At 50.6% G+C, this 11,030-nt stretch overlaps 1 protein-coding gene across 2 annotated transcripts in view; it reads left to right on the top strand.

The window, feature by feature from the left end:
• The first annotated feature begins 6 nt into the window (after positions 1-6).
• USP35 (ubiquitin specific peptidase 35) overlaps positions 7-11,030 on the top strand; it is an 18,873-nt gene continuing 7,849 nt past the window's right edge. The window contains exons 1-6 of one of the 2 annotated variants that reach the window (XM_014529995.1): positions 7-126; positions 1,176-1,308; positions 2,764-2,893; positions 3,381-3,482; positions 5,012-5,170; positions 8,236-8,429. In XM_014529995.1, coding sequence (XP_014385481.1) covers positions 1,208-1,308; positions 2,764-2,893; positions 3,381-3,482; positions 5,012-5,170; positions 8,236-8,429 — 686 coding nt within the window. In that variant the 5' untranslated portion in view covers positions 7-126; positions 1,176-1,207. Of the gene's footprint in view, positions 127-1,175; positions 1,309-2,763; positions 2,894-3,380; positions 3,483-5,011; positions 5,171-8,235; positions 8,430-11,030 lie in introns of those variants that run through there. The other variant, XM_014529996.1, reaches the window with a different exon arrangement.

Here is an 11,030-nt window from a genome sequence, read left to right as displayed (position 1 = left end):
AGGGCGCCGTGGAGTTCCTGGAGCAGGCTCAGCAGGTGAGCGGGCTCCTGGCGCAGCTGTGGCGCGCGCAGCCCGCCGCCATCCTGCCCTGCCTCAAGGAGTTGTTCGCAGTCATCTCTGGCACAGGTGGGTGTGCGCTTACTGGGAGGCTGGGGTTGGGGCAGGAGGGAGCTCGTGTGTGCCAAGGTGCTGAGTGTGTGCACATTCGTGCACATTCTTCTGCTTGGGGTGCCCGTGTGCGGTGCGGTATGTGTGTGCCACGGGCGGATGCACAGGTGGGGGAGCGATGTTCTCGTAATGAGTTCGCACTCCTATGCGGAGCACCTGCTGGGAGGCCTATCCTGTGGTGGGTGCTGGCGCGCGGGGAGCAGACTGCCTGGTGTGGGAAAAGGTCCAACCCAGATTAATCTGGCCAGAAGGAGGACCTCGGGGCTGAGCGAGACAATAGGAAGGAGGACATGATGCCCTTTGGGCCGGGTGGGCTTCCTGGAAGGGGTGACTTTTGAGCCAGATCTGGGAGAGGTGGGCAGCACCCGGCAGCGGGGGCACGGTGCTCCGGCAGGCAGAGGGACGGTCTGGAGCTGCAATAGAACCTGCAGATGTCAACTCTGAAATGTAGAATCTTGGCCGTCCATTGAGAACTGGAACCCGGATTATAGTGCAGATGACTGAAATAAGGTCTGTGCCTTCCCTGATTGTAGGGCGGTTTAGGGAAAAGGAAGGAGGGAGAACCAAGGCTGGTGTGTAAGAATCTGGGCCTTTGTACAGCTGGACAGCAAACTTGGATGACTACATGTTCCTCTGACCGCTTGGCCTTGGTCTGTGTGGTTCCAGATGGATTGTCCTCCCTCTCCCCAAGCCCATCTATGCCTCCTATTGCTCTCGCCAACTCCAATGTGACCCCTTCTTAAAGACCTTGCATGAACGCCCACAGGTGAGGCCAGTGCTTTTCTGTGTGCCTAGCACAGGGCTGGCCCAAAGCAGTGCCAGGGTCGGGTTGACGAGTGAATGAGTTCAGATTGAATCAGAGGCCGTGAATCTGAGGAGGCGAGGAGGCAGCCTGGACGTCCTCTTTGCAGAGGCCCAGCTAGTTCCTTGGCAGCATGAGAGAAGGGGCGATGGGGAGGTGGGGGGCACACCCGCCTCGCTAAGCTCAGCCCTGCCCCCTGTTCCAGAGGAGGAGCCACCGTCCTGTGCCCTGGCCAGCATGGTCCAGCACCTCCCACTGGAGCTCATGGATGGTGTCGTCCGGAACCTCAGCAATGACGACAGTGTGACGGACTCTCAGATGCTGATGGCCGTCAGCAGGTGGGCTGAGGGCCCAGGGCTGAGGGCCCTTCTTCTGGGTGGGGTTGCTGGGCTAGATTTAGTGTTTAAGGGCCCACACCCTCATGCTTATTCATTCATCCATCTTTTTTCGAGCTCTGCTTTGTGTCTGGCCCAGGGCTGGATGTGGGAGGCGCAGAGGGCCCTGCCCTAGTGATGCTCCCAGGCTGGGTACTAGCGGTGAGGCCCTGGACAGGTCAGTGAACTGTCTGAGCCTCCGTTTCCCCTTCTGTGGTAGCAGATGTGGGTGATGGTATAAGAAATTGTCAGGCTTCCACGGGGTCACATTAGAAGGTGGAAGTACTTTCAAAAAATGTTTTATGAGTTTGGGTCTTTTCAGCTCACAGAGCTTTTGCACAATCCTCACCTCATTTGAACATCTTCACACATTGATCTAGCCACACCTGCTCGTCCAGTGGGCCCAGAAAATGCTGCCTACCCTCCTGCCGGCAGGCCTTTGGCTCTGCAGGTCCCATTCACCTGGCATGCCTCCCCCTGCCATTCTTTCCATACTCGTGTACAGGTCCACTGTCTCCACTGGGCCTTCCTGGATTCCTTGTCTTTAGTGGTAAAAAGTGTGAGTGGTAGAGGTAGGCTGCCCAAGTTCAAATCCTGGCTCTACCACTTCTTGCCTGTGTGACTGTGGGCAAGTTGCTCACTTCCTCTATGCTCCAGCTTCTTCATCTATAAAACAGTATAACTGAACCCATCTTATGGGATTGTTTTGAGGATAAAATTAGATAAGATCAGGTAATGCATGTAAAGTGCCTAGAAACTGTTATTACTGTTACTTTGTTTTCACGTTGTTCTACCTCTCTGTAGTACATTCTACTGATTATAAAAATAGTAATAGTGACATTTTCCTGGGAACCTACTAGCTTTATGCTCAGTGTGCACAGATATTGTGTTAGGGGAGTCAGATGGGTTGATGTGTGTAATAAGGCAGATAGAGCAGTGCCTGATGCAGAGTGAATACTACATAAGTGTTTGCTATTATCTCTTTTAACCCATACAACCCTGTTGTTGGTAGGCATTGTCCCCATTTTACAGAAGAAGAAACTGAGGCTGAGAGAGTAAGTGACTTGCTCCAGTTCACAAGCCATGGTTTGCTGGAGCCAGAGCTTCTGGCCCCGGGGGCCAGTGCCCCTCCTGCCATTGGGCTCCAGGGTCCAGGCAGAGGCAGCCCATAGTGTATGGGGGTGAGGTTTGGGGTGCTGAAAGGGCCAGGCTCCCCTCCTGCTGGGCTGGGAGCCCCAGTCTCTGCCAGCTGCCTGTGCTGGGCTCGTTTGCTTGTTCATCCCACATAGCCCAGGGCTGCCCTGTGTAGGGTGAGTGAGTCATTGTGGGGCCTCAGGACATTATGGCTAGTTTCTGGCCACCACCACCCAGGCATTTGGGCCTCCCTAGTCCCTGTGTCACTGTCATTCCCCTCACCAGGATGATCGACTGGGTGTCCTGGCCCTTGGGGAAGAACATTGACAAGTGGATCATTGCACTGCTGAAGGGCCTGGCTGCTGTTAAGAAGTTCAGCATCTTGATTGAGGTTTCACTCGCCAAAATCGAGAAGGTTGGTGGGCCCCTGACCTGGCCCCTGCTCGTGTCTTGGCAGGGGACTTGCCGGTCTGAGAGGCAGAGCATAAGGTTGGTGGGCCCCTGACCTGGCCCCTGCTCGTGTCCCTTCCTGCTAGTGTCTTGGCAGGGGCCTTGCCGGTCTGAGAGGCAGAGCACGGGGACTCCCACCCAAGCCCTCTGTGACCTGGGACAATTCACTGCCCTCTCTGAGCCTCAGGTTCCCCATCCTCTCCTCTGACTGCTCACTCAAGCATGTGTACGTTACTTTTGGTGTGTCTGTCCATCCATCCACCAGATAGCTAAGCTGTCTTACTGTCCAGTTCACCGTCTGTCTGTCCACCCAGTGAGTGCCTCCCTGGTCTTGCTCTGGCATGGGTCCGCTGCTTCAACTTTGGGGTCTCTGATTCCCCTCAAGCCTGTGGCTGCACTTGGTCTGGGGCGGCCCAGGCCTGGGGGACTCCTGACAAGGGATTCTCTTGCAGGTTTTCTCCAAGCTTCTGTACCCCATTGTCCGGGGAGCCGCCTTGTCCGTCCTCAAGTACATGCTCCTGACCTTCCAGCACTCCCACGAGGCCTTCCACCTGGTAAGGGCCATCGCTGCTGCGTCCTGCATTGGTCTGACGGGAGGCCAGACAACTGTCTCTGCTGGGGATCAAGGGGTCAGCGCTTGAAGCCCCAGCCTTTGAAGCCCTGGATATTAGGACTGGAGGAGACTTGAGACCCAAATTTACAGATAGGGAACTGAGACCAGAGGATTTTTATGGCCTCCCCATGAGCCCCTAGGAGAGGGACAAGCCTAGAATGATGACAGCTGATGTTCCCTGGGTAACAGCTGTGTGCCGGTCACAGTGCTAAAGGCAGTACATACGTGTGCTCACTTAACTCCCGGAACAGCCCCAAGAAAGAGGTTCTGTCATTTTCTGCACTGTTCAGCTGGGGAAACGGAAGGTTATGGAGGTTAAGTCCCTTCCCAGACACACAGCTGGTGAGCAGTGCAGGGCCGATCCTAGACCAGTTGTTCTGACTCCTGACCCAGTGCCTTTTCTGTATCCTGCTGCCTGTCAGCGCCCAGGTGGCCTGGCCTCCAGCTCAGGGCCCTTTCTGCTGGCTTCCGGGCCCTTCCTTGGGAAGGACAGCCTGAGGCCCGGGTGCAGCCTTCCCCTGCCTCCTCCTGTGGACTTGCAGTTGGGGCCGTAGATTCGGATGGTCCCCATTTGCTGCAATGGGAGAAGCGCAGAACCAGGGTTGGGTGCATGGGGTTGAGTCCAGCTCTGCTCTTTGCCAGACATGACCTGGGGTCAGGTACTTACCTCTCAGCCTGAACAGGGGTGACCCCCAGGGTGGTGGGAGAGGGTTAGATGAGGTGATACTCGTCAAGAGCCTGCCACATTCTGGGGACTTGACAGATGTTGGTTTCTTTCCATCCCTGTCCTGGGCTCCCCTGCTCCCAGTTCATGGCCTGGCTCTGTCCATCTCTGGGACATTCTGGTGTAGCAACTCCATGGGTTGGAAAGTTAACTCCCTGTAGCACAGAAGGGAGAAATGGCCTTGGGATTCAGACAGACCTGATCCAGACACCAGCTTCTTCCGTAACCCACGGTGAAACCCTCGGCAATTGTATAACCTCTCTGACTTCAACTTATTCATCTGGAAAGTGGGGACAGGAATCACAGCCACATGAATCGCTGTGAGGATGAAGGGCTTGACAAACGTGTTTGGTGAAAGAATGATGGTGTTTGTCCGGAGGCGGCCGCTCAGGCTCTGTCAGGCTGTCCACACGCTGTCCACATGGCAGCCCCGCACCATTCCGGGTGGGCAGCGAGGCCATGGGCACTCAGGCCTTCGGGCGGGTCAGTTGGCTGAGGCTTAACAGCCAGGGCTTGGGCTCAGGCTTTCCCTCAGCTGTGAGGAGGGAATTATTGATCCCATTTTATGGCTGAAGAGACTGAGGCAGGGTATCCACCGATCTTGTAAGGGGGGTCACCTGCATGCTGAGCTCAGAGCCCCGTGTGTGGTAAGGGGGACAGTGGGCAGGTGGGTGATCCACAGTGAGCAGCATCCTGTCTCAGGTGGGTAAACTGGTGCTGAGCCTGACCCCGCTCTGCTTTCACAGCTCCTCCCTCACATCCCCCCCATGGTGGCCTCTCTGCTCAAGGAGGACTCCAACTCGGGGACCAGCTGCCTGGAGCAGCTGGCAGAGCTGGTCCACTGCATGGTGTTCCGGTTCCCGGGCTTCCCGGACCTGTATGAGCCCGTCATGGAGGCCATCAAGGTGAGTGACAATCCCCCACTGCCCCCGCACTCCACTTTGACAAGAGTGTCACTTTGCGCCTTGCTCAGGGCCATACTGCAGGTTGGTGGCAGCCCCCATCAATTGGTTCCTGGCTGTCTCCCATCACCTCCCCTGGCCCATCTTGCTTCAGGCACATTGACCCCCCAGATGGGTCATCTTCTCTCAGGATTGCTCTGAGCCTATTCACATGCCCCTCTCTCTAACTGTAAACCCTTTCTTGTTCTTCCTGAATAGCTCCTACATACCTATAAGGCTTTGCTTAAGTGTTAACCTCTCTCAAGAAGCCCTCCCTGATAACTCTCAATACCTTCCTGAGGTTGGCCCCACCAGGTCGGGTCAGCATTTTTCTGGGCCCCCACAGCCCTGGACATTGCTCTGTCACACATTGTCACTGTCTGTCTCCCCCACCAGACCAGGAGCACTCCAGAGCAGGTATTGTTTACAGTTGTTCACATGACTTTATTGATACCCTAATCTGCACCCCACACAAACTGGGAACCGGGGACACAGCCATGAGTCATGGCCATTGAGGAGCTTTTAGCCTGGGGGGGTCGTGTGACCAACTTCTATAAAAGTAGTTCTGATCTAAGCAGTGTATGAAAACCTCTGAGGGTCAGCCGGGAGCAGGGAGAAGCCAGAGGGCGGGAAGGCCTCCAGTGAGAGGAAGAGCTGGGCTGATGTCAGAGGCGGGGCCTCACTCCAGGCAGCCCGACGCAAGCTCGGAGTCTAAAATTTATTTTACTTTAAAGATTCAAGTATGTATTTTATAATTACAGTTGTTTTGACACAAACACGGTTTTCCTTGAATATTAGAGAATGTAGCTCCAGGAAGATGTGCTACTTTTATATGATGATGGCTTTGAATAGCCCCTGGTACAAGCCAGTTGGTACCAATCAAATCTGCAGGATATTATCTATACTAATAAAAGGGTAATATGCTAATTAGGGCAGATGTCCTCCGGACGTCCATCCAGACAAAGCCACAGTGGCTGCGAGGCCCGGGGCTCAGGCAGCCATGGGCTCAGGCAGCCATGAGCCCTGGTGGCTACAAAGCCCAGGGCTCAGGCCTCGCAGCCGCCGCAGCTGGTCGGCAGTGGCAGCAGCAGCGGGGTGATGGGGGCGGCGCCTTCCCCTGATCAGCCTGGTCGGAGCGGGCCTAAGTCATCAGTAGGACATCCCCTGAGGGCTCCCAGACTATGAGAGGGGGCAGGCCTGGAATTTTCATGCACCGGGCCTCTAGTTGTTTATAAGATTCTGTCACATGTGTTCTATGAGTACACCCTTCTTTCTATTTAGGCTCCTTTATAAATAAATTCTGGAAAGTTTTCTGACACAGACAGTTGTATCAGGTCATGGCAGTTTCCCCGGGAGATGTGGTCCCTGCTAAGGGAGCTGTCATATGTAAATTTCCGGGAACATTAGGAGCTTGACAGTTACCAGTATTTGGAAGTTCTTGTTTTATTTTCCTCAGAGGTCAAAGGTGCCATCTTTGGGAAAGTGGCATTGGCTGTTTTGCATCTTCTGTGTGCACGTGTGAGCATGTGTGGGGTTCTGACTACCTGCATTTTTGTTCCTATTTATTTGTGTTGTGTGTGGAGTGGGGATTGGGTAGGGGATGATAGGAAGAAAAAAGAATGGACTAAGAGAGACCAAACTGGGCCCATATCTTCTTATTTCACCTCTAGCAGCTCCTACATTTTTAAAATCAGCTGTGAGAGGTGCCTGACTAATCTGATAAATGACCGGGTAAGTGATCCTGACAAATGGTTGAGCAGGAGTGTTGAACCAGTGCTGGAGCCCGACCTGCTGTAGTGGCCACAGGATGTACGCTCCGGAGACAACGTGCTTTAGGTGCTAAGCTCTAAGCTCTGGTTTGAAGCTCTGGAGCCCTGTATCTAGGGACTGTGCTCAGGGTCTGGAAATCAGAGCAGGGCTAGAGGAACTATAATGAATGCTGCTTATATCTCCTAAGTAACTCTACATTTTGCTTAGGTGTTTTTCTTTAAAAAACATCATTATCATGACAAGTGCTTGGTGGCATTCTTTTAGATGCAGCTGTTTAATATGAAAAAGGGTAATGAGTGGGAAAGCTTGCTAATATCTTGCCTGTGACCAAGGACCCATCTCAGACCCCTGGGATCCTCCTGCCGTCCTGACTGTAGGATCAAGGTCCAGGGGGGAGTGACTTAATCCAGAAAAGAGGACTCTGCAAACCTAAAAGTAGACGGTGAGGCATGAGCATCCCTGTGTGCTAGCACTGTGAGAGGATAGAGTGCCACACGCACACCAGGTCGGAGTAACCTCCCTTGACAGGCAAGGAAACCGACGGAGAGAGGCTCACTGCCACGGCCACACAGCTAGTGAGGACAAGAGGCAGGACAAGGATTGGGATTTTGACAAGGTGGAATCTGGCCTATGGGCCTGTGTTGTCATTGCTCAGGTTTGTCATACCCTGGGCTCTTCTAAGAATGTACAGGTTCTTCGCTTACTTCTTGTATATCCCTGGAAAATTCTTTTTTTTTTTTTTTTGTTAATCCTCACTTAAGGATCTTTTTTCCATAGATTTTTAGAGAGAGTGGAAGGGAGGGGGAGAGACAGAGAGAGAGAAACATCAATGTGAGAGAGATACATTGACTGGTTGCCTCCTGCATGCGCCCTGACTGGTGCCGGGGATCAAGCCTGCAACCGAGGTACATGCCCTTGATTGGAATTGAACCCAAGAACCTTCAGTCTGCAGGTCGACACCTTAACTACTGAGCCAAACCAGTTAGGGCTTCCTGAAAAATTCTTTATCTGAGTCGTTTTCTCATCTATTAAATGGGGATTTTACCACCTTCTTAAAGCAGCTGTGACATGGAAGATCATGTAGAAAGCCCCTATGTCAAGGTGAGACCCTAGAATAAGTTTGAAAGCAGGAGGCTGTTCATATGTATCTCTAGAACATATATGGGGCGGTGCTTGGGTGGGTGTGGGGTAGGCTGTAGTCCCAGGCTTCCCAGAGGAGGTGATGTTTTTAGAGCTGACCCGCCTTGTTCCCTCCTCAGGACCTCCACGTTCCCAACGAGGACCGTATCAAGCAGCTGCTGGGGCAGGATGCCTGGACCTCGCAGAAGAGCGAGCTGGCTGGCTTCTACCCTCGGCTCGTGGCCAAGTCAGACACGGGCAAGATTGGTTTGATCAATCTGGGCAACACATGCTACGTGAATAGCATCCTTCAGGCCTTGTTCATGGCTTCTGAGTAGGTGCTGCTTTTGAATTCCCTCTGTCCCTGCTTCTTTCATTTGTGCTCCTGGGCATGTGAGGATGAGGATAAGGATGAGGATGAGGATGAGGATAGGGGTTGGGGGGGGGCGGTGAGTCCTGTTTTGCATTTTTGTCATAATTGGTTGAGGACTGTGGATACATGGAGGGGCCCTTAGGTCTCCAGGCCACTGCCAAAGCCTCAGGTCGAGACTGGGTGGGAACTGGAGGTGGGTCTCCAGGGGTGGGGCTGCAGTGGGAAGGGGTTCTGCTTTGGGTTGGTGGGCACCACCGACTTTTCTCTTAGATTCCATGGGTAGATTGTGTCTTCCAGAGCAGATGCCCTGGTATTAGATGTCCTCTCCACCGCCCTTTACTCAAACAAAATCTTTATTACCAGTGGCTACCTATCCAACTTCTGGCTTACTTAAAATTACTCAGAGTTTCAGCCACAGAAGTAGATCTCTTTGTCCCCCCTCCAATTTCCTTTTTGTGTTGTGTGTGTTAAAATGCACATAACATAAAATTTACCATCATAGACTTTTTAAAGTTCAGTGGTATAAAGGCATTCACATTGTTGTGCAACCATCACCACCATTCATCCCCATAACTGTTCATTTTGTAAATCTGAAACTCCATACCTATTAAGCAACCACTTTCCATATTTCCATTTCCCCTCCCCAGCCACCATTATATTTTTTGTCACTGATTTTGTCTCTATTCTAAATACCTCATATAAGTGGAATCATACCATATTTGTCTTTTTGTGATTGGGTTATTTCGCTTAGCAGATGTCTTCAAGGTACTTCCATATTGTAGCATATTGCAGAATTTCTTTCCTTTTAAAGGATGAATAATATTCTATTGTATGTATAAGCCACATTTCGGTCATCTGATCATTGGTCAATGCGCATGAGAGTTGCTTCCATGGTTTAGCTGTTGTGAACCTGGGTGTACAAATATTTCTTTGAGACCCTGATTTTGATTCTTTTGATTATATACCCAGAAGTCGAATTGCTGGGTCATAAAGTAATCATATTTTTAACTTTTTGAGGAACCTCTATACTGTTTTCCACTGTGGCCACACCATTTTACCTTCCCACCAGCAGTGAACAGGATTCCAGTTTCTCCACATCCTTGCCATCACTTGCTTTTTGTTTGTTTGTTTGTTTTTAATAATAGCCATCATAATGGTGAGGTGGTATCATCGTAGTTTTGATTTGTATTTCCCTAATGATTAGTTCTGTTGAACATCTTTTCATTTATTTACAGGCGATTTGTATATTTTCTTTAGAGAAATGTCTATTCAAGTCCATTGTCCATTTTTGAGTTGGGTTGTTTTTTTTTGTTGAGTTTTGGAGTTCTTTGTATATTCTGGATATTAATCCCTTACCAATCACATAATTTGAAAAGTTGCCTTTTTACTCTGTGGAGAGTGGTTTTCTTTTTGCTATTGAAAGAAGTTGCTTTTATTTATTATTGTTTATTGAGATACTAGAGACCTGGTGCATGACATTCATGCACTGGCAGGGAGGTCCCCCAGCCTGGCCTGTGCCCTCTTGCAGTCTGGGACCCCTTTGGGGATGTCCGCCTGCTAGCTTAGGCCCGATCCCTAAGCCGTCAGTTGGACATCCCCTGAGGGCTCCCGGGCTGCCGGAAGGATATCTGACTGCCAGCTTAGGCCAGATGCCCTGGGGAGCAGGCCTAAGCCAGCAGGTGGACATCCCCTGAGGGGTCCTGAACTGGGAGACGGTGCAGGCCGGGCTGAGGGACCCCCTTCTCCCCCCCAGTGCATGAATTTTGTGTACTGGGCCTCTAGTCTGCTAATAATGACACGTTTACTTCTTCCTTTCCAACTTAGAGGCGTTTATTTCTTTCCTTGTCTGATTGGTGTAAGAAGGACTTAAAAGTGGTGAAAGTGGACATCCTTTTCTTGTTCCTGATCTTAAAATGCTCTTAGTTTTTCTCTGTTGATGTTAGCTGTGGGTTTATCATATATGGCTATTATTATGTTGAGGTATGCTTCCTCTATTCCCGCTTTGCTGAGAGTTTTTATCATAAATGGGTGCTGGATTTTGTGAAATGCTTTTTCTGTACCTATTAATAGGATCATATGGTTTTTACCCGTCATTTTGTTTGTGGTTATCACATTAATTGATTTGTGGATATTGAACCAACCTTTCATTCCAGGAATAAATCCCACTTGATCATGGTGTATAATCTTTTTAATGTATTGCTTTATATCCTTAGGTGCTTCTACACTGGGTGCATAAATGTTTACAAGGGTTATATCCTCTGTTTGGATTGATCCCTTTATGATTTTGAAGTGTTCTCTGTTTTTTGTTATAGCCTTTATTTTAAAGTCTATTTTGTCTGATATTAGTATGGCTACCCAATTTTTTTCTTTCCATTTGCATGAAATATTTTTCTCTCCCTTTACTTTCAGGCTGTGTGTGTCTTTTGATCTGAAGTGGGTCTCTTGTAGGTAGTATATTGTATTTTTATCCATTCAGCCACCCTATGTCTTTTGTTTCTTTTTTTTAAAAAATATATTTTATTGATTTTTTTTTACAGAGAGGAAGGGAGAGGGATAGAGAGT

This window comes from Myotis brandtii, unplaced genomic scaffold (genome assembly GCF_000412655.1).
Source record: "Myotis brandtii unplaced genomic scaffold, ASM41265v1 scaffold704, whole genome shotgun sequence".
Lineage (NCBI taxonomy): Eukaryota > Metazoa > Chordata > Mammalia > Chiroptera > Vespertilionidae > Myotis > Myotis brandtii.
Note: the sequence above shows the minus strand (reverse complement) of the source record. Positions and strands in the feature narration are given on the sequence as shown.